The sequence below is a fragment of the Sinohyriopsis cumingii genome, chromosome 12 (genome assembly GCF_028554795.1).
Source record: "Sinohyriopsis cumingii isolate HCF-2022 chromosome 12, ASM2855479v2, whole genome shotgun sequence".
Lineage (NCBI taxonomy): Eukaryota > Metazoa > Mollusca > Bivalvia > Unionida > Unionidae > Sinohyriopsis > Sinohyriopsis cumingii.
The window spans coordinates 49,653,245-49,677,482 of NC_142972.1; the positions used below are offsets into that span (position 1 = coordinate 49,653,245).

The following is a 24,238-nucleotide window of genomic DNA, read 5'->3' on the forward strand; positions in this document are numbered from 1 at the left end:
GTTTCACGGAATACATTATCCAACGTTGGTTGGATTTCAATCAAATTTGCAATACGGCTTTATACTGAGGCATTGAAAAAGATTTGTTGCCAGAATTCCATGGCATCAATTACTGGAGAAATACCTCCTGATTGCCTTTACCTTTGACTTTGGATTTTGCAGTATAACTTTACAAACATGTATTGGCTCTCAACCAGATTTGATATTGGTTCTATATTAATGAAACCTTGAATGAGATTTATTTCTAGTTACCTAATTACAGGTGCTATGCTTCCTGATTGATTGTCTGTCCTGTCTTTGGTTTCACAGCACTTTGCCACAGTTTGTTGGACTTGAATCCAATTTGGTTGAGATCTTTATAATGAGGAGACCTTGAATGAATCTAAATTTCAGGATTCCACGTGATCCTTTATAAGAGTTATGGTTGCTGATTGCTTGTATTTCTTCTGCTTCTGCAGTACAACTTTACGTAAGAAAGATTACGTATGAGACTTACGGCTGCTTATTCACCATTCTCTAAATTTCAGCAAACTATAGCATACACATTGATGATACACTGGATGTGTAGGATAGTAACATACATCTGATCATCATTTAGAGGAGTTACGTCCCTAAAACTGCCCATTTTCCTACCTTTTGGTTCCAAGTACAAGCTCCTTCAGTTTAGGTCCAGCGGAACACACCATAGTGAGAGAGAACCTTTTGCGATGCATACATATGATAAGAATATAAAAGAAGCTAGCATGGTTGTTTTTATACTATTCCAGGGCAAAGAAGAAGCCTTTATGCTCGGGGATTTGGGAGATATCATCAATAAATATAAACGCTGGGTTAAAAAACTTCCAAGAGTAGAGCCATTTTATGGTACGTTACATGGTTCTATTTGTTTTGCAATGTCTAAAAAATGAACTGCTGCTTTCAGAAAGGAGAATAAGTTGTTTAGTCATGTGGATTGGTTATGTTACAGTCGCAACGAAACCAAGGCAATAGTTGTATATAAACCTATAGTAATGTTCAAAACAGAGAGTGAGCGTGTCCCTGTCTAACGTTGCATGTGTTATTTTGTGTATGCACGTGTTTGTACAATGTTTTACACAGAGAGAGAGAGAAGAGAGAGAGAGAATATAAACTTAGGATTTTGACGGAGTTGGTTTATATGTGACATTTGCAACTTTTCTTATCTCTGGAACTGTTATAATCTGTTTAGAACTTGCTTAAACTCAAGAATGTAACATTTGTGTAGGCTTTTTGTGGAATTGTAGCATAAATGTAAGGCAAAGATAAGAGCTGATGTGACAAGAAAATGAGCATTGCTTGAAAACTTGTTTGGATATATTAATTCCCTGTACACATATGGCTTTTGAAGGTGAACTTTGAGATTTTATTCTTGGCGATAAATCTGGATTTCTCAGAGCATTTATCCAGAAACGTTGATAGATTAATAAGAATATTTTCTTACCTCATTTGCTTATACATTGGATCCATTTTAGCTTTTTCTTTTGTGGATCCTTTAGTGTAGTGTTGGTCATTAGTTTGGTTGTTTAATCATACTTAAAATATGTTGTTTTGTTACAATGAAACGTCCGGTTGTCTTTGCGATTTTGTCCATAATTAGCGCCATTACAGCTTCATTTGGCTTAAGGAAATATACATTTGTACATGTAATCTGATTTGTAACACAATTAGACGCATGTTCTTGTTATTTAATACTGTCAAATATATACAATAGATCTTGTTCATTACCTTAGATGTTCAAGGTGTTGATTCGTCCGTAGGAAAAATCAGGTGTTCTGCCTGTAGAGTTCAATCTGCTTTATTGGTTGCTTAGCAACAACTGTATAAACAAGATCTAGTATAATGTACATAAGAAACTTTTGAGTGACAATTTTACTGGTGAATAAATAAATAAATAAATAGGTCTTCATATTTTCGGAAATATTTTTGGGAAATGTTGCCTTAAAATTTTTCACAGGATCCAGGTAAATATGGATCTGAGTTCCTCCGTTTTCTCCATTTTCGAGAACAGACTCGTTTACCTCATTCTTTTTCCACGACGTCACAAAATAAATGAACAGCAATGTAATCTTTACTGTCAAAGCATGGGAAGATAAATCTGTTATAAAGTGGGAACAATATTTATTTTTACCTCAGTCAAGACTATAGTGCTATTTTTATTCAATAAGTATACATTTGTGAGGGACAGTTCCAACCGTTATCCGACTTTAGTTTGAACCTGGTGTGTCAGATTCCTTAGTTCTATAATATTGATATCATTGTGATCTGACTTACGGTTTACTGTTATCGACCTGTGTACGTTTATCTTGTAAGTAGAAGAGCTATTTTATACAAATGTAAATATTACTTTTTTGTTAGCTGTGAAATGCAATAATGAGCATGCTGTGCTAAAAGTCTTGTCCGACCTTGGAGCTAGCTTTGATTGTGCCAGCAAGGTAAGCTATTAATTAATTTTTAAAAGGCTATAATGGGATACATAGTTTTCTTTCTTTATTGAAAGTGATCAATTATCGTAAAAGAGTTATCGCATCAAAATAATATGCCATACCAGTAAAATATAGTGTTATGCATCAATGCATTGTTCATCATTGGATGTTGGATTACAAAATTTGCCATATATATGTTCTTCATGTCCTATGCTCGCTCTCTCTGTGAAAGATTCCATGAAGCATTTTAAAATAACCAATGCTATGAAAATGATTCCTAATTACATTTATGCTTCATGTACAAAATGTAATTCTGTTTAGACTCTCCGGTGGTCTATATTGTTAGAGCGTCCGGCTCGGATGCAGGAGGTCACGTGTTCAAAGATCTACACAAATGATACTAGCAGCTGCCTCCCTTGGCGCTCCGCATTAAGAGGTTAGTGTTAGGACTGGTCCGCATGGTATCAGTATGTAACCGGGTGGGACATGATAGCCTAGTGCTCGACATCGCTATAAACTGCCGCAGTGCAGACGTCATAGCGATATGGCTGAAAACATTTAAAGCTAAGTTTATAATCTTTCTCTCTCTCACATACACATTGTTTAGATATTTGCATCTCATACGATGTACTTGTATACAGAATTTATGTAGATTTTGACATCAGCTAATCGACTGGTTTACGATATTTACCCTTCAAATTATGACTGGGGATAAAAACATAGACCAGAAGCCTCACACAGCAATAAACGACATGTACGTGTGTTGTTACAGACCCTTGAAAGTGTGTTATCCACCCCTTTAGATAGTTATCACCACTGCCATAACGATGTAACTCTGGTGACAAAACGCCGCCTGTAAAAAAAAACAAAAAAAAACAACTACATTTTAATAACTGAATCACAGTCAATTTAGATTCCATTTACTAAGATCTTTTCGCAACAATGGCTTATTTGCGGAATGGAAAGAGTTGCCAAACAAGTAGAATGAATAAATTAGGAATTCTTTCTTTGTAGTGAAGATTTTAAAAGATAGCGCGTAGCAGACATCAAAGAATTAAAGACGACTTCACAATTAAGGTCCTCTGAGATTCCAAACACAACGTACTGCTTTTTAAGCTTTTTTTATGTTTGGATTTGAATCTGTAACAATATACACAAAATAAATTCCAGTGAAAATGCTTATGTATTAAGGTGATGTACTATGATTTAGACACGTCTGGGGTCAAAACAGCCTTGCAGCAGCGATACATTCGGTCAGAGTATGATCTGCGAGATGTGAAATTGTGCACCAGATGTGTAATTTTGGTATGGTGTCTTACGGCAGAGCAACACAAGTAGTTATGTACTTCCGGGGCAACCGAAGTAGAGTGCGCTGCCCAAGAACGAGCCACAGTGGCCGTTCTAGGCTGATCCTGGGGTTGGAGTTGACCTCCCCACCCCCTTTTGGTCACGAGTATGGAACGTTAATCATTGAACAAGGCGGTTTCTCATAGACTAAACAAAAAATACATTTCCTGCCGTTTTAGTTCAATTGGTGGTATATCAAGACTGAGTTAGAGACGATAGGTTTTAAATTATTATTATTATTGTCGGGAGAGTCACATTTACCAAACTAACACGTGTGAGTTACTTTGTATGGTAATGCAAATTCTGAGACTCGGTTATATTATCATAAAGGCTCTATGAGCAGTCTATCAAAATTACATTTTTCAGCTTGGAAATGAAAAATATGTTTAGCTGAGCTCTAAATAAACAGTGTATGTTTTAAGATTCACAAAAATGCATATCGAAATTTTTGCAGTGAGTTGGCAAAATGTGATTCATTTAAAGAATTTATTCATATGTTTGAAGTGTATTTCTCCTGCCATAAACACATTCAGTGAATAATCAAGGACTGCCATAAGCACAGTCAGTGAATAATCAAGGACTGCCATGAAATATACATTATGTTATTGATAAAAGTTCTAAATGTTCTTTGCACATTTCTAATGATGTCGTTTGACATTCGTAAGTCATATAATCGGTACAACCATGAGTTTGTCTTGGTCAATATTAAAAGTCAATCACGTATTCTTATTCTAGTATGAACGATTAACATTTGCTTGATTAAAACTTATTCGGCTGGTATTACTAATTTGTTTCGTGCAGTCGTCACAATAAATTATATTTAAATTTTAAAAGCCTGCTATAGTAATACTCCCTTAATTAAAATCTCATCTACAGCTCTGGTTTATGTTGTTGGATAATACTATCGAACACACATTTGAAACAAAATTAAATTAATCACAAAGTATAGTCATGAATAGTATATTGGTAATGTGTTTGTTTTTGCCCACTCTGGTCCTTGTTCAATCGTCTTTGTGACAACTTATGACGATATAATTTTTTTAGCTTACGTGATCGAAACCCAAACACGTTTATTGTATGACTTTGTGTCCATTGTCTGTTATTAGTTTCTTTTTTCGTATATAAGCGGCATTAATTTTCAAACGGTTTTGATTAAACTTGACGAGGTAGCTAATATAACTAATCACTTGAAAGAGTAGGATACATTAAGGGAAACATCGAAACACATTAATGAATTTATTGGGAGTCTATTATTTTAAAACTTATTCCTACTCGGCAGTGGTGTGTATAATCAAACTTAGTATGCATGACTATGAAGCTGTCACAATGTTCGTAGCATAGATCATATATGCTTATATGCTTATTAATGAAATACTCTAGTATCTAATTTGATCGATGGAAGTGTGACGTGGAGAAAAAAATACTTAATTTTCAGTCAGAACTGAAGATGGTCATGAACCTTGGGGTGGAACCTTGTCGCATTATCTATGCCAATCCATGCAAACAGAGGTCCTACATTCGCTATGCTGCCAAGCATAGTGTAAGTCTCATGACCTTCGACAATGAAGAAGAATTGTACAAGATTAAGGAGATCTACCCAGAAGCAAGGTACGTTTTATTAATTCTGAGCTCTGCTTCTAAGACAGGACCGCTTTTTGTCTCTTTCATGTAGTAATGTACAATCCTGAAATGATACATGGATGCATTTTTGAATATAGCGCACTTAATAGTAGTTTAGCTATGATGAATATAAAACATTGCAATTAAACATATGTAAATAATATACATGTTATGCTTGTAATGTGGGTGACTGTTTCTACGTGCACAGGTGTGCACATACGTGCTGGCGTGTACGCCCAATAAATCTAACCATAAACACAGAGCAGTATGTTAGAAAATGGGAGTTGATTTACCGGATTGATTTTGTGTCAATGAATGCTTCAAGAGTTACACTCCCTGGCAAGTTTGTAACGTGGGAATTTACAGGTTTAAAGGGACATTTGTATGAGAATGGTAAATAGGAATATAGCATAATATTATCTTTCAAAATATACATGCATGAAAAATAGCTTTTAATGCTAATGCAATAAGATAAACATACAGTTATTTATCTTTTTATAAGCAACGTGGCAGTCATCATGTGTTTTGACAACGACACTGCGTTGAATGCACTAGAACTGCATGTATCAGAGGAGATATTACCACTGAACATGGTTCGCTGCATGGCCGCCAGTTTACAGTCTCTCCGAGTACAGCTGGCAAAACGCTTTTAATAACTAGACAAACAACGAAAGTTTCTAGTGCCCCAACTGTAAACGTTGCCAAATAAGCACTAAACAAGGCATTTGTTCTTTTATATAAGAGTCAAATGCTCACATGATCAGAATGAGCTTAGTTAATAATAATAGATATATGTAACGGTGGATGTTGTAGGTTCAGCTGGAACTGGCGTAATTGGGCATAATGGAGAGATAGAGAGTTGTTGTTGTCCTTGTTGTCAGTTCTATACGTGATCGAGAACAATTTATCTATTTAATAGAACAGTATGTCAGCTTATTTAAATGGTAACAATGCGTAAGCGTAAATTGCTCACAAAAATATTGTAAGATAAAATAAATATATTGCTGCTAGAGAGGGTAACTGAATACGTATTATTTATGTTTATGTATGTATTTGAGCGGTGGTTTATTTTAAATACACACTGGCTCAGCGGTATCAAAACTAACTCATGTGACCAGCTGTTCGCAAATGTGTGTCTTAATATGTCCAGGTATTCCTTTATTTCACCATCAATATCATGTATCCTATTATATGTATATAAACGCCTTTAGTAATCACCAAAAGCTCTGCAACCCTGACACATAAGTGAATAGTTTTTCGTTGATGAATTGCCTATTACAGGCAGACGTGCCTATTAAATGTACTGTTTTTACCTTTTATAATTAATTGTAATATCCACTATAGTCGATCATTGTAACTAGCACAGTCGTGGAAGCAATAATAGTATAGAACTTTGGAATGTTAGCACACGTGAGGATCCATTTAAACTTCCTACACTTTTAAAAGAATTCTCACATTAATCAATGCAACCCAAATATTCATACGCACCATTAGCAGTATTTAAAGATTCAACTAAATAAAATTTATTACTTTATCAATTAATATATAATGGTGTTCTCTTAAGATATCATAATAACAAAATATGATTTATAGGGACCCAAATATTAATGAAATTTACCTATTCCATACTACTCAAGAGATTTCTTTTGTTATGTATATTTGATTTAATTATATCTGTTTTAATATATATTTAATTCAATTTAATTGTTTGTTTGTCAGTTTTAATTTTTAAATTATTTTTCATTACATGACCTTGACTGTTCATTTTAGTAAACACCAGGTGTTGACCTGGATCTTAACATTGATTGAAAATTAGTAGCAGCCGCAGAAATAAGTTCTATTTTTATTTTAAAATGATTTTTTTTGTTGTCAAGGTCATGATGGGACTACGTGATTAAGAAGTAAACAATTTTTAAAATTTATTTTCTTATAGTAAAATGATTGGTTTTCGTCAGGGTCATATTAAGCGACGTGATATAAACACGATCATGTGACCCCCCATTTTGATGATTTTGCAACTTGGGAATTTGCGAAACTGCGTTTCAGAATACGATATAATCTTTGTTTTTCGAGAAATAATCTCAGTTGGGCTGTTATAGTGGAAAGTGACTGTTGTGCCGTTTGGAGTTATTTTAAATTGCTTGGATTCAAAAGGATTAGTGTTTTTTCTTCCTGGAGACATACGTGTGCTCATACGAAAATCTTAAACAAAGACAGCTCTTATAAACATTTATTCAGATTTCCAAAACTGGAGTATTATTTCTTGTATCTACAAGGAAATGTAGACTTCAACACTACAGGTTACAGTATACGTAATCGTCTTCCATCTTGGATTCGTAGTCGGGACTCGAACTTGAAATCATTAGAACATTTTATTATTAGGACTTCTAAAAATTTATTCGTGGATTATTCTTGGATTATGTTTGGATTTGATTCTTAAAATCCATAAATTCATATTTTTTCATTTTGACAGAATTTTTCCAGGGAAATAAATTATTGTGTTTTTCAAGGCTTGCTGTTTTCACTCTTTCTTGTGTAGCTATTTATTCGAGCCTAAACACGTGACATAAGACTGTACACTTCTTGTAGAGATCCTTTAAAATTATAGAATACGTTAAATTAAATAAATAAAGTAAGCATGCGTTGGATAAATTCATTTATACGTTATATGTGAATTTTTATACGATTGTATAAGATTTATCAACTGGATCTGGTGAATATTTTTTTCTTGTTTATTAAATATATTGATCGATATTGAGATGGTTGATAATTTATCTTACCTATATAATAACTTCTATTTTCAAAGATAGACCGGTGTCAAAATGCTATTATTTATTCGTACTGCACTTATGTTTCGTTTATATTATTTCCAGTATTCTAAATTTTTATTTTTTAATTTAGATTGTTCTTTTTCATGTTTATCATGATAGTTCTTTAGCTTGGAATCTTTCTCTAACATTCACCGCTCCGGTGGCCTGGTGGTTAGAGCGTCCGCCTCGTATGCTGGAGGTAGCGAACCCCGGCCAAGTCTTTCCAAATACTTATAAAAATGGTACTAACAGCTGCCTCGCTAGGAGCTCAGCATTAAGAGGTTAAAGTTAGGACTGGCTGGTCTGGTGTTAGGAATATGTGACTGGGTGGGACATGATGCTACATGTCTGTGGCATGATGCCCCGGTGCTACACATCAAGATAAAGTGTGTTTTTCCAAGTCTAGAACAATGGACTTCGGTTAGTCTCGTTCGTTTACTTAACAATTTCCACCCGCTGCTACTACTGGTATATCCTTAGAATTGTACAATTTATAATTTTTCCGTTCGATTTAATAATTAATTTTCTATTCTGTACAAGTGATTCCTTTGTAATTGGTGTGAACTGATATCCTTATATGTCCACAAACTCTTCTTACAGTTGCATATTTTATTGCTTCGTGTATGGCCTTAATAATTAAAGATACGTTACACTATTTTAGTATGCCCTTTTCAGTCTCCTTTCTCTTTTGCATGTTTTCACAATAGCTTCTTGTCTTATAGTCTCCACTTGTTTACATCCAACACTATTATTCATTAAGCTGCACTCGCGATTCCTTGCTTTCCGTCTACGTCTTGGATTTAATTCGATACATGCTTTGAACCATTTGTTTTGTTCATTACAAATAACATATGGTTTATGTTAATTTGTGACCTAATTCAATGCAATATTGTCACATTTCTGTAGTCAACTGCTTTTTTCAGAATAAAAAAGAACTTACGCACTCTAGGCATATTTTTCATTATCGCTGATAAAATGCCTTTTAAAGAGCAGAGTGATCTTAGAAAGAGAGAAGTTGGTTCTAAGAAGAAAAACGAAAGTCACTCAAATAACCGTGTAATTCATTAGGAACTGCATCATCTGTTTGAAGGATATGTAAATTATCATGGTTACCGGGTCAATTTGTGATAATTCTCTCTAGGCACCTTTTCTTCTTTCTATTTACCAAATCTTAAACTAGTAAAAGGTGTACGTTAAAAAATAGCCTCTGTTACAAATTATTTTTATGTAGATCTACTCTTTAAGGTTTGATTTATCATATTTCCCATCAAATTTGACTTCGTCATTCTGGACGACACGTTAACTTAACGGGGGGGGGGTATCATGCTAATGCGACCACGAATTCATGGTTTAATCATCAGTAACATGTCAGAGTCGCTTCAAAGTTGTAGTTTTACGCCATAACATTTCAGCAATACATGAAGTACAAACCCTGACCCACGAAAATAACACTATATACAATTCTATTTTCTTCATTTTGAAACATCATTTGCTGTTGAGGGTATGAAATATGTATGACTCGATAGCTAGTTTAAATCCACTACCAATTTCTGTAGTAATGTGTTAATCTTAAATTAATCCTTATTGAATAGTGATTAGTACAACTATTTACATTCTTGTAAGATAATTTCTGTAAATGTCTGAAGTGCATTCAGGCTTAATGTTGCATCCATTAGTTTCACTACCTCTATTATCAGTAATTACATCTTTGACTATTTTAATATTGACCCACAGACCCATATATATATATATATATATATATATATATATATATATATATATATATATATATATATATATATATATATAATATCAAATAGATCTTCCACTTTTATTACAATTTTCGATTTTTCTTTGAAACAAGAGTTGTTAGTAAGAAGTAAGATTACTGTCATTCGAAACATCCTATATTATGTATTATAGCTTACTGCATTTGTATGGGAAAATATGAACGAGTTTTTTGGATGGAAATACTGCACGCCGTTTGGAGTGCAGAATATTCATCCAAGAAAACGAGTTCATATTTTCCCATTCAAATGCAGTAACCTTTTTATCATATGCTCATTTTCTTAATCAGCCTAAGTCTTAATTATATAACAAAAATACTCAAAAAGAAACAAAGTAACTGAATGAATGCAGTGTTTCAATCTAAATTCAGTCGCGTGCCAGATATAACTGTCGAAAGAAAATGGCGTTTTGGTCTACTTAGAATTGAAATTTGGAATTATATTGTGAATGAATGCGCATTGCAACAACTTTTCCATTTGATCTGGAATGAAAAGATTTTGGTATTTGTGTCGAGTCTACGAAATGAAATTTCTTGGTTATGGACTGGATTTAATTGTGCCAATTCTACATGAAATATATCGGATTGAAGCAGCGAGGCAGAAGCATGTGGACATCTGCAAGCGTGTTTCTGTTCTGTCATTGAATATTTAAAATCATAACGTGCGAAAAATATGAAGTCTTTCAATTGCAATTATAAAAAGGCGCTATTGAATTTAATGTTTATTTCATTTTGAGTGCTTTAAGGAGGATGTAATTGCATTTGGAATATAGTCGAAATGATAGTACAATGTCGAAATGTGTAATCAAGCTTGAGAACCACTCACATGGCTCATGTAATTCGGATTTGCAGAACTAAAAAAGTACATATTGAGGAAATTCGGGATGTAAAACTGTAAGTATATTTTTTGCCATTCTTGTTACCAGCTAATGAAGACCGATTATATCTTGTCACTTGCATGTTATTTGTAGGTACCCAGCAATTTTATGAAATCTGGCGTCTATCGCCCGCCTAAATCCGAAACATTGTATCAAAAAAGGTAACGAGGAATGTAGCAAAGCAGTTGGTATGTTGCAGTCCACGAAACATCTGCGTTAGTTCATTCAGAAACAAATTTAATCAACCAAAATGTAAACCGCCTACTACGTGAGTATACATGATTTGTTTATAAATCAAAAGTGCTGGCGTCTGCGTCCATTGTTTGTTTACAATAGAAAGTAGTTCCTTATGAGTGCAATATGAAGTGCGCGCGAGTTCAATATCGTAAAACACTGAATGATTCTGACAATGTAAAGTTAAAGGAGAACAAAATGAGCATATTATAAAAGTTATTATTTATATGTTTTTCTTTATTTCATTATACTTATACGTGTACTGATTATTATTATTATTATCATCATCATTATTATAATTATTATTATTATGATTATTAATTGATAATTTAAATGAATTAGTTAATTAATTAGTGTGAACTCATCGTGACGCAGTTCCTGAGATTTTCGCTTTCATTTAATAATTGCTTGACATCTATTTTTCACTTTGTTATCGTCACTGCTGACACGTTGGGCCAGACATTGTAGTGATATGACTAAAATTATTAAAGCTATATTTGAGAATGTATTTAACTTTTCAATTACATACACACAAAAATAGTGAAAGCCAACCTGGAGCTTTCGTCCTTACGCTAAGGAATTCATCAGAAGGCCGATGTGATCTCTACTAACTGTGAAAATAGCTCGATGGAATGGTGAGGGATGTTAACAGATTGTCCCAGATGTGCGGCAGGTTGTAATGGCCCCGGTCCCTGTTCAGAGTCGGCTTGTGTGCATGGATGTAAATTTATTCCCTAACCGCCCCACCCCTCGCTCGATCCAGGGTTGTTCTCAATCTAGGATTTGTACGGAGTTCCAAGTAATAGTATGGCCAGGGCAAACATTGTAGATGTGCCTTGATACCTCAGACTAGCTTGAACTTGGTCTTCGACGTTCATTCTTCCATCGAGTAATAGTGACAGTCAGTAGAGATCACATCAGTCTGCTGATGAAGTCTTTAGTGCAAGGATAAGATTTCGAAAAATCGAAATGTTTACGCTAAGCTTCAGGTTAGCTTTCTCTATTTTTTGCGTATGTAATTGAAAAGTTAAATACATTATCAAATATGAATATTACTACACAGTTAAGCTTTAACCAAAGTATTTAAGTCATGTTCAATTTCCAAAAAGACACATACTCATAAACTGCAACACTGCAGACATCGTAGTGATATGACTGACATTTTGTAAAAGCTGCGTTAAAGAACCAAGCATTATACACTAATCCAGCTCTAGCTATTCCCATGAAACTGAACAATACTTGTCTTTATTCATTGATAAATTATAAATATCATTAGTATTTGCTCCTAACCCATCGATAATAATCTTTATAAATAAGTATTCCCTTATTTTATGAGCAACACGTTTCTGAAAAATCCTTCCTTGCTCTGTAAGGATTCAATTTTTTATACAGGTTAATAAATTTGCGAATCATAACTTCATCACTTTAAATCCCACTGATTATGGCGGACCAAAACAAAATGTAAATGTTGTTTTCTGAATAATTCGATATAAAGCCTACACAGTGAAAATAAATGTTGCGCGAAAAACTATATTTATGGCATTGCCTATTCTATTAATTATTTAATAGTATAACCTTACGTAGCATCGTATTCTTATGCTTTATATTTGTCTAGTAAAATTATTCAGGGTTAATAAAGGCAATCGTGACTTAAAGGTAAACAATCGTACAAATATATTATAGCATTCGAAGTTACATAATCATCTGATATATATTGCTGTAACTTTCTAAGTTGGGATAAATTTACTAATTAACGTAGTAGAAAGAACTATAACAAATTCAGAAAATGTCTTTGATGTCTTTGCTGCTCTCTAATTTAGAACTATTTCATAAGTATTTTTTATTTTTGTTTTACTAGTCAATTTGTTTCTCGGTAATGTCCTTGATTTATCGCTGTTTGTTAGTCCTTTTAATGCTTATAAACATCGTGTGTTTCTCTAACAAGATAATCGTGGCCGAGTGGTCTAAAGCGCTCTCCGTTATTTATCACTGCCATCTTACCTCTGTCTGCGTGGGTTCGAGTCTCGAATTCGGCCAGTATGGGTATGTGAGAAAGCTTGCCAGCAGCTACGCGTGGGTCGGTGGTTCTTTCTGGGGTTTTCCCGGGTTCTTCCTCCACCATTAATAATAGCCGCCATGCATAGCCTATCGTGTGCTGAAAAATGGCGTCAAACCCTACAACAACAACAACTAACAAGATAATCATATTATTTTCTGTCGGAAATCTTTTTTTGTCTGGTACTATACTTTTAAGTGCAATAATACTCGGTTCTAAGTTATAATATTATTCTTTTTCCAGATGTATTTAGCGTTCATATGATGGCTTAATAGTTCATATCTAAAACCTATACTTTTGGTTTTGGTTAATAATACAGTGAACCAAGAAAATGATGAATATTAAAACTCAGCAATATTAAATATTACATTCACCTCCTAACTGATGCAAGGACAAAAAAGTAAAATGGCGCTGAGGAATTGTTAGTGTCAAACATTCAACATTACGCCAAGAACTGATCATGTCAGAAGAATATAGTAAGATTATGTAAGACAGATTTTGTATTCATGAAGCAAAATTAAATTTGAAGTATCTCCTTTCTTTATAAAGGATAGACCATTATGCTGTCGAAACACTGATGCAATAGAAATTCAATTTTCAAGGAAAGGAAACAAAATCTTTTATATAATGTTGTTCCAACTAAATATGGGGGAAGAGATTTCTTATGTCGTATTAGTTAAGAAAATAACAAACTTCATGATAATATGTCGATAAAGGACACCCATGATGATAGACTTCATGTTATTTAGAACCTACAATAATACCAAGGCAGCAAATAAAACACCCTGATGAACAGCTTTTAAAGCATTATGAGGGAATAAACCAAGTGGTTAGGAAGTAAGAGAAGCTAAGACAACACTGAGCAAACATATTATTCGCACATGACGTTGAAAGAGAATTATGAATGTATGCAATGATTAAGTAAAAATTTATAATGTAAATTTTGATATTCAAATTTGTGAATGAGAAATTGACGATTTAAAGATGCAAATCACAGAGGAAACAAGTTTTAATACATAAGAAATATTAAAATAACATTTATTCAAAGTTGGAAATGAAAGATCCCAAAGAGTGGACATATAAAATCGTCTGAAGATAAACTTAAAGAAAACATCGAAAAGTATAATTTAAAACAAACGAGAAAAATATCTCTGGGGAAAATGAGTCAAGTTATTATTCACAAACAATGATATAAAATTAGCCTCTTTATTTACACTATTGATATACCTCTGACAACATTTGCACTTTAAATAGTAAGCATAGTAAAAGGTTATAAGTTTTTGTTTAACTCTCTTTATGACATGTACAGTAGTTTAACTTTTGAATCTGCAATGTAATTTTGAAATCCTATCGTTTTAGCTTCATTTGTTGTATATCTACAAGTAAATCAATGATTTTAATTGCATCTGAAACATAATTGAATACTTTGTTTTGTTTTGGACTGTTGTACCTGCTATACACATTAAATAAGAGCATACGCTTTGATTCAGTCCTGCGATTCCCTCAGTGTACGAAGGCCATTCTTTGATCTTTAAAATAAAACAATCTACAACAAGTTGCGTGGATTCATATGATATAATATTTCTATTATAAAATTGTAACACTGTTTATTTGTATCACACAAAAAACACCAATCTTTACTTTCTCGATATAATATTTATTCGTTTTACGCGTGATATTTCTATTTCCCATTTCCGTAGAAATTGTTTTATTAATCACTAATCGACTTTTTCTCTGTTTGTAAATCAAGTCAAGATTTAATTGAATAATAAAAATAGTGTGCATTAAGTTTAAGTATTTGATATTTACATCCATATGTGTAGGACTGAGTGCATAGTGTCCGGTCATGGTCCTTTATATTAACAATGTCATTTTCTAATTTGAAACTAAATATACAATTTATAAACTGATTTAACAAATCTGTAACATTTTATCAATTATATGCCAGTATGAAACACCACAACCTGTTTTAGTCTTCAAAATAATTTTGGTCAGCTTATTTTGTCAAACTGTCATATCACACCTGCTTATAGAATTAGTATTTGCAAATATTAAAAAGTGGTTTTTAAGATATGTTTTACATGAAAAGTGCGTTTCGGTATAGTAATTTGTTTATCTCGCTATATGTGCTCATAACACATGTACCATCATTAACACATGTACCATCGTTAACACATGTACCATCATTAACACATGTACCATCATTAACATACGTACAATCATTAACACATGTACAATCATTAACACACGTACCATCATTAACACATCTACCATCGTTAACAATTGTACCATAATTAACACATGTACCATCATTAACATACGTACAATCATTAACACATGTACCATCATTAACACATGTACCATCATTAACATACGTACAATCATTAACACATGTACAATCATTAACACATGTACCATCGTTAACACATGTACCATTATTAACACATGTACCTTCATTAACACATGTACCATCATTAACACATGTACCTTCATTAACATACGTACAATCATTAACACATGTACAATCATTAACACATGTACCATCATTAACACATGTACCATCGTTAACATACGTACAATCATTAACACATGTACGATCATTAACATATGTACAATCATTAACACATGTACCATCATTAACACATGTACCATCATTAACATGTGCATTACAACTGATAGAAGGACAATAATAAGATGCAGTACTTTTTAATTTGTATATGTAAAGTCCTTCAATAGTTAATAAGAAGTAGTTTTTATTTTCATATTTTAGTCCATTGTTTCTTATTTTATGTTTAAAAGCTAATAAAATGTTATGTCTCCAACACACTTTATCTTTATAGACGTACTATTGGCACATTATTTGCAAAAGGAATATAATCTCAGTAAGTGTAAGGAAACATATTTATATTTATATATATGTGAGTAAATGTTTTGTTTTTATTCATTACGTGTACGGAAGGTACAACAAACTTTATTATTAATATTTTCCTATTGAGTTCAGCAATACCAATATCCTATCCATCTGACCCGTATGTACTTTTGACATCCATTTTTTTATTCCTTAAAGTCCTTTAAAGTTTATAAACGTCATATTGTTTATCATATATGATAACGCTTACTCCGAAAATATGACTATTTATAATCCCCTCCTAAAATATTGTAGTTTATAAACTTGCCTTATTTTAGATATTTATTCTGAAATATTTGGTTAAATCAATTTAAAAAGATTGTTTAATATTTTTAAAATGCTTTCCTTTTCACCCTAGTTGCAGTTTGGTGTTCTAAATGTTTTAGAAGCTAAATAAATAAAAACCTGATATGTTAATTTAAACTCCTGATCGAATTTCTTATTTACTTGCTTCAATTGGTTTCATGTATATTAATTTGTGTTAACTGTTATTATAGCCATTAACAATTTATTGTAAAATATCAATGCAGGTTAGGTTTGTTTAATTTTCGGTGAAATATTTTACATTTTAGTCATGATCATTATGTGTTCACCTGTCTGTTATGGATACTTTGTTCATCTGAATAAGTTCAATATTATTTAATATTAAGATTTTCAAGTAACAATTTTCCACTTTTCTTGCTCGTTTTTGTAATACTTAAGTAGGTTGTTCTCTTAACCAACGTTACAGTTCACAGTATTTTATTGTATTTGTTGTATGTTCTTTCATATATTTTCATACTTGTAAGAATAACAGGACTTCTTAAATCGAAATAAATATCTCTTAAACATTTGTCATTATCGGTAATGATAATTCCAAGGTCACAGTATGCGTATGTTATAATTTCCCCCACCTCAGTCAGCCCATATATACATATGGCAATTGTCTAAAAATTAGGAACCATGAAACAACCCTCATATGAGCTAACATTGTGATCTAAGCTACCAGAATTCACGAAACTCTGATGCAAATTGGTTCGTACACTCTCATAGACCTTGATGTGCCCTTTATGTATTTTGTGTTGCCAACTACAAGTTTGGAAAACAGCTATAGCCATTGAAAATTAACTGCTTAGCTCCTGTGAGGATGCGGTCTGCAATTCAGCATGTATGGTGCAATTTGTTATGAACACGTTAACCAGTCTTATGTGCTTATTATAGACTTAGTCTCCATTTTGCCACTTATCAAGCGAAGTCTTGTCTTTTTTTGGAAGCACCCAATATTTCTTGCAAGCAGCATAGTTCAACATTATTCACAACATTGTAATGGAATTTGTTAGGAACATTATCGCCTATATCTAGACGTGTTCATGTTACGTTTTTTTTTTTTCTTCTCGTTTATACCGTCTTGGACAGAGTTATGGTTCATATCAGTCGAGTTTAGATTTTTACATGGAGTGCTGCTTGTAATCAGCATAACTCAAGAATCTTACAACATATTCTTTTGCGATTTAATAAGGGCATCATTTCAAAGTCCACTATTTGTCTTTTAAGAGTTTTGTGTAGTCTGTTCAATTGTGGACAGAGTTTTGAAAATTGTCGATTATCCTAAATTTAGATCTTCATGTGGAATGTCGATTGCATTGACGGTCATTTGAAAGAGTTGGATTTCAGGCATTCCACGTCATTTAGAGGAACCAGATCTCCTAATTGCATAATTTATGTAATCTTTGGCTTCCCAGCCCCAGCTTTTCTAGTTCAGTGAGGCCCTTTGCGATACACCGATCGCAAATAGCGCTAGTTGTTATCTACCAATATCTTAGACCCTATTTCACCAATACTCTCTGAAAATATCAATGCGGATGCATATCAAGGGAAGTAAATCTGCTATATGAAAACTGGGGTATTTCTTCCTAATTTTCAGGCTCACGTTTTCTTTGTGTTATCACCAATCTAATAGTTACACCGGAATATATTGGACACTATTTCACATACAGCCATGAAGCTTGGGCCGATATCTCAAGGAGGGTAAATAAACCATACCCAAACTATGTCATTTCGCACTAACCTTCATGATCTGGTGACACTGGTATTTATAGTAATATGTACATCAAACGTCCAACATAGTGGACCCTATTTCATTTACACTCACTAGGTGGATGCTCCTGATGGAAATTTGAAAAAAGTTTCCGATCTGAGGGACTCTTGTAATCTCCTCTCTACCAGTTTGTATATTGTCGGCTACTCCCAATTTGCTCTTATTGGCCATTAAATTTGTGTTTAAGAGTAAACACATTGTGAATGTCTTAGCAACCACTGTACCTATTTCAACTAAACTTTACTTAAAGAATCATGACCCAAAGACCTTTCAAGCTGATGCAAATGAAGGTGATCTGCTATAAAAAAAAATGGCCACTGCCATAAATATTATGAAACTTTGAAAACGACGTCTTCCCATAAACCGCCTAACGGAAGATGACCTAATTTTAAAGAAAGCATCCTAGTGCAAAGGCCTTTAAAATTTATCCAAATGATGCAGAATTAGACCACATTTCCCAGAATGTAGTCTTGAATAATGGACTTGTAAATAAATTGAAATGATATGGATCCACCATTAATTGCTGATGTATCATTGTGGTTTGAGACTGATGTCATCTAAGACAGTTATAGTGAGCCCTCTTTGGCCTCTTATTCTATAAGCATCGCGTCCAATAATATATCATGATATCAGTAATAAGGTTATAATATTATGTAAGGCAAAGACAACAATCCCCCATTTCAAATGTATTTCAAAGTACTCCACTACCCATTTCCATGGTTTCATCCAATAAAATCTTTAGTTTTAGAATATTCATCTGCGTTCCTTGCAAATAAAATTAAAGAAAATCTTTTTACAAAATTGTCATATGTAGCTCGTTTGTGTGCTTCATTTGAAGTGGGCACTTATATATGTGTGTGTGTGTGTGTGTGTGTGTGTGTGTGTGTGTGTTTTATATATAGACATATTTATTGTTCAATATTAAAAACTGCCGTTTTAGTTTCATATGTATGATAGAACACCAACATACATTGATTGTATCTTTACTGAAGACTTGTGATCAGGATTCTTCCCCCAAACAACTTCAAGATCCAGTGTAAACTTGGAATGAAGTTTGGTTGCCATCCGTCCAAGGCACGTCCACTCCTTGTGATTGCTAGGAACCTTGGATTGAATGTTGTAGGTGTCAGGTCAGTATGAGACTGTTTCCCTTAATAAAGGTATTATTTTCCATCAAAACCTAAGGAAAGGGTTAGAGGCCATCAATTTAGTAAGCACGCAAAAATCTGACCCATCCTTTCGGTACACATGCGTACTTTTTACAACCCCCACCTGCGTACGTACGCTTGACGCCCTCCCCCCCCCCCCAATTCTATAGAACGTCCTAGATTCAAGCCACACAAAAGCGATCAAGGATTAAATAATAATAACGTGTATAATAAAACAGATCGTCAACCGATGTTGCATTTCTGGCTGCATCAAAGAAATAAGCTGCGTAACTTCAAAAAATGTGTCTCGTGTCCACTAAATTGCAAGCGCCAACTGAACCCAGTCGAACAGTTTACGTATTAGACAAATTATTATCGAGGTTTCACCCACCCCCCGTTTTCTATGCGTACGTATATTATCAGTAGCTTCCCCCCCCATAAGCAAGCGTATGCATTTGGGTTAAACCCAACCCCAACCCCCTCCACTCCATGCGTACTTACTAAATGGACGATCGCTTATTTATCTCGAGGTCTTGTAAATCCAGACATCTACAACGACACCTGGAAAGATTATTTAGCGAAAATTCGGACTTCACTGACAGACTCACTGATGCAAGTTTGACAACTACTTTATCCAAAAATGAGTTCTACCGTGCTTGTGTAACATTTCTAGGACATATCGCGGGACATGGACAAGTTAAACCTATAGATGCTAAGGCCAAGGCTATCTCTGAATTTCCTGTGCCTGTTAGTAAAAAGCAACTGATGCGATTTGTAGGTATGGCTGGATACTATCGGAAATTTTGTTCCAATTGTCTATAATTGCTGAACCCCTGACAAATTTATTGAGCAAGAAAAACAAGTTTCTTTTGACTGAAAAATGTCAGGAGGCTGTTGATAAATTAAAAGCCATACTTAAAAGCGCGCCAGTTCATAGAGATATTCATTTCAGCCAATCATTTTAATTGTCTGTTGATGCAAGTCATGTTGGAGTTGGAGCAGTATTTATTCAAGAAGACGAAAATGGTGTTGATTATCGAGTGTGCTATTTTTCTAAGAAATTAAATAAGCACCAAAGAAATTATTCAACAATCGAGACGAAATGTTTGGCTTTGATATTGGCATTTTGAAGTTTACATTAGTTCAGCTTCTTCTTTGATGATTGTGTTTAGTAATCACAACCCCCTTACTTTCATCGGCAAGATGAAAAATATAAATCAAAGACTATTCAGGCAGAGTTTGTTGTTGCAGGGATATAATATTGACATCGGCCAAATCAAGGGAAATTTAAAAAAAAAATAGCAGATGCACTTTCCCATGTGTATTTTGTCTAATTCATAAGAGTTCTTCTTATGTTTAAAAAAAATCTCATGTATAATTAATATGTGGGGGAAGTGTGTTATATATATATATATATATATATATATATATATATATATATATATATATATATATATATAAAGAGTCAGATCTCATTCTAATGTTTAAGACCTCAACTGGCATATCCTTGGGAGCATGAAAGGCCTTAAAGGTTCCTACCTTTTGTCAGCTGTTACACTATGCAGTACGGTGCATATAAACTATTCTACATCCTCAAATCCACAAAGGGGGCGGTTGGCGAGGATTAAGAAGAAAAAAGGTGTTGATCATACACAATGACATCTTCTGATAGCACTGGGGCGATGAATAGGGGAAAAAAAGTTTAAATCATACATAATTACTCTCTCTAATGTATGTGACCCTATTAATAATTTTATCCTATCTTTCGTTTTGATGGAATTCAAATAAAGAAACAGCAACTGTAACGATCGTAATTAACTTATCGTAAACGATATGAAAGATAAATATTTTTCCTCGTGAAAATTACTTATATAAAAATATCACAAAAATAAGCCGATATTTCAGAGAATTGTGTGAAAATGTTTGATTAGAATACGTCATTTGTTTAAATTATGAAAAAAAATCAGACGAATGTAATCAAAATAAACGGAAATCTTTGCCTTTCATTGTTGTATTGACGTAATAAAGAGCTAAAATGAAACCCTCTAATTTTCCGATTACTTGGACATTTTCTTCTCTTTTATAAAAGATAATTTATAAAATTTTAAGATTTCTACTCTAAATTTCAATTTGAAAACTTCCTTGAAATTAATTATCAAGTTTCATTTCAAATAATGGGACAGTTGTGTTATACCAATGTTTCCATGCATATTGACGTTTCCGAAATAAGTAAAATGCATTTTAGTGAACGTAATTGTCGTGATATGTTTACTTAAATTTTTAAATTTTTTTTTTACTTAGTCTTCGAGAGTATAAATTAGAACTGAAAAAGTTTTTTGATAATAATAATCGAATACGAATGTGTTTACTGTGTCACCTATTGTATTTAGTTTTTAATCGAGCAAACGCATAAATAATTTTTACGGGGGAATACTTGTAGTGACAAGTATTGGCCGGGTGGGGGTAATATGGAACCACTTTCAACGGGAAAGGTCATTAGGAAGAGTGTTTTTTTTTGTTGTTGAAAATTCATGAAGATTGTGACTGTACATTAAAGTTAAAACGATTATTGATAATAATGTGATTCAGACATGGACAATAAATGATCAACTAGATATAAAGAAATACTTTCCTATCGCAAGTTTTCTTTGTCTTGAAACACCATATATGCTTGTTGCTGTTTTTTTTTTGTGCTTTCACGCTTATGAACTATATAAACATAAGTATGAAAAGATTTGGCCCAAAACTTTCGAAAATGGAAAATTACTGACTTCCCTAATTCCCCCCGCCTAATACTGTATATGAATATGATTGAATCCTTTGATCAAAATGTCACGAATACCTTTAATCTTCTTTCTATGGCTTCCGTTTCCCTTTCTTTTGTACACAACTCTAAAAATGACACAAAGGAGCTTATGGGGTATCAGCAGGAAGTGTCGGTCTAACTTTCACATTTAAGATATCACAAATAGAACAGCACGGAAAAGCAACTAATAATTCGGGAGGAAGTGTCGGTCTTACCATATCCCATACTTTGCTTGATATATGGGTGCTCATTCGCGATTAACGTTAAGTTCAGCACACTTTGCGAATTAAAGCGTTTGCATTTTATCTTTGTCGAGCTTGCGCATTCGGAAACCATTAATTTAGGGGCCACGTGAACGCATGTCTTTCTTTCAGTTTTCATGTAGGCAGTGGCTGTCAGGAGGCCAGAGCATTTGCAGCAGCCATCCAGCTTGCCCGTAAGGTATTTGACATAGGACTGGAACTTGGTTTCGAAATCAACCTTTTAGACGTCGGAGGGGGATTCCCAGGCCAGGTGTCGCCTCCCATCTCATTTGATGAGGTAAACCACACTAGGCACAGAAACTTGTATCTCTGTGTAATGCTATCTCAACAGACAGTTCCATTAAAGTATAGAAATCGCACTCGAGAGTAAGGATTTGTAAGCTGTGCCGAGTTCCTGTCCACAATCTCTGATCCCAAGGTCAACACTACTGTTTGACTATACCAAACTGTTTCTTTGTACCCCCCCCCCCCCAACTGATTTCAATAATTGAAACCTTGAATGTGGTAAAAAGTGCACGCAACCTAGTCAAGTCATTCATTGATTTATAATTTCTAACCTGACTCTGAGTAGAGCGGCCCTAGACCTTCATAATCTGCGCGTTTTATGCTTAACGGAAAAGTTTTCAATGTAATAGACGGACATGCTCGAGATCCATTTCCAGTTCCTGGACAAGTCCATTTTCAGCAAAGGGATGTGTGCATGACTACATATGTACATACATAAATCGTCTGCTGCCGATATTTACAATGTCGAATCAAGCAAAGGAAAAGAATGACAACAACAACTTTGCCTTTCATGTGGATTTAACAAGCGGTTTAATTTCTAGGTTCATGTGTGCATATGGATGTAATTCCTAACTCTCAACGCTATCGAATTTGCGGAATTATCTGGCAGTTACCGAACAGGATGAACTACGTCATTATGTTGTCTGATGTAAATAAACTAGCACATAGTGTACGTAATATGGCGCCGTTTTATTATGGAAAGTCCGTTAATTTTGAAAGGTGCAGGGGATGCCAGTATTAGTGTCATTCTGGTCACAGTAAGGTTAGAAATTGTAAATCAGTAATTCAGTTGACTTAGTTCTGTGCACTTTTTATCGCATTAAACATTTTCATTATTGAAATCGGTGGGGGGTACAAACAAACGGGGACGTATAGTCAGACTATACCCTGTCTCATACCAATATATACGATGGGTTATTTTCTCTCCTATTATCCAGAAAAGAGTTGTAGAAAAAAGATGGCTGATGATCAGTGTGAATGTAGCTGTTGAAAGATCTAGTAGTTTCTAAACGTTATGACGCAATTAAATATGGCATTCTAAGGTTATTTTACGAAACAGAATTTGTTTTAAACAAGAATTTCCATTTCTAGACAGAAACCATCTGTCCTGTCAGTAATTAAAAGCAAGAAACACTGCATATCTTTGTGACGTCGTAAGCATAGTGACGTCATGTATAGTGTCACTGAGCGCACTCTCGTGCCAAGAGCCTTTCTTACATGGGTAAACAGATTCGAAGATTCGTAGGAACTACAATAATGATTCGTTCGTTTTCCCTCCGTAGACTGATTATAGAAAATATTAGCAAGCACGTTACTCTTAAGAGTCTTTTAAACAGAAGTAAGTACTGGAAACCAGCTTATTTTAGCATCTATATTTTGTTCCTATATGTAGTTTAAAGATATGATTAGTCGTGTATGTTCATCCGCCTGTATGTTCTTGTATCTGTCCATGTGGTCATCTATGCTGCACTTAGTATACCTTACAACATAATCTCCATGGTGACTGATTGATAGAGGGTGGTCACATTTGGTAAATTTGTGTGTCCATCAGCCATCCAGTTCATTTTTGTAACCTGAA

At 33.8% G+C, this 24,238-nt stretch overlaps 1 protein-coding gene across 2 annotated transcripts in view; it reads left to right on the forward strand.

Annotated features, from left to right (window-relative positions):
* The window catches only part of LOC149786415 (ornithine decarboxylase-like), an 84,262-nt gene that overhangs the window by 45,919 nt on the left and 14,105 nt on the right, over positions 1 to 24,238 (forward strand). For both annotated transcript variants that reach the window (XM_089978196.1, XM_089978197.1), the window contains exons 3-7: positions 768 to 864; positions 2,374 to 2,450; positions 5,224 to 5,396; positions 19,150 to 19,287; positions 22,486 to 22,651. In XM_089978196.1, the coding sequence (XP_089834322.1) occupies positions 768 to 864; positions 2,374 to 2,450; positions 5,224 to 5,396; positions 19,150 to 19,287; positions 22,486 to 22,651 (651 nt within the window). The remainder of the gene's footprint in view (positions 1 to 767; positions 865 to 2,373; positions 2,451 to 5,223; positions 5,397 to 19,149; positions 19,288 to 22,485; positions 22,652 to 24,238) is intronic.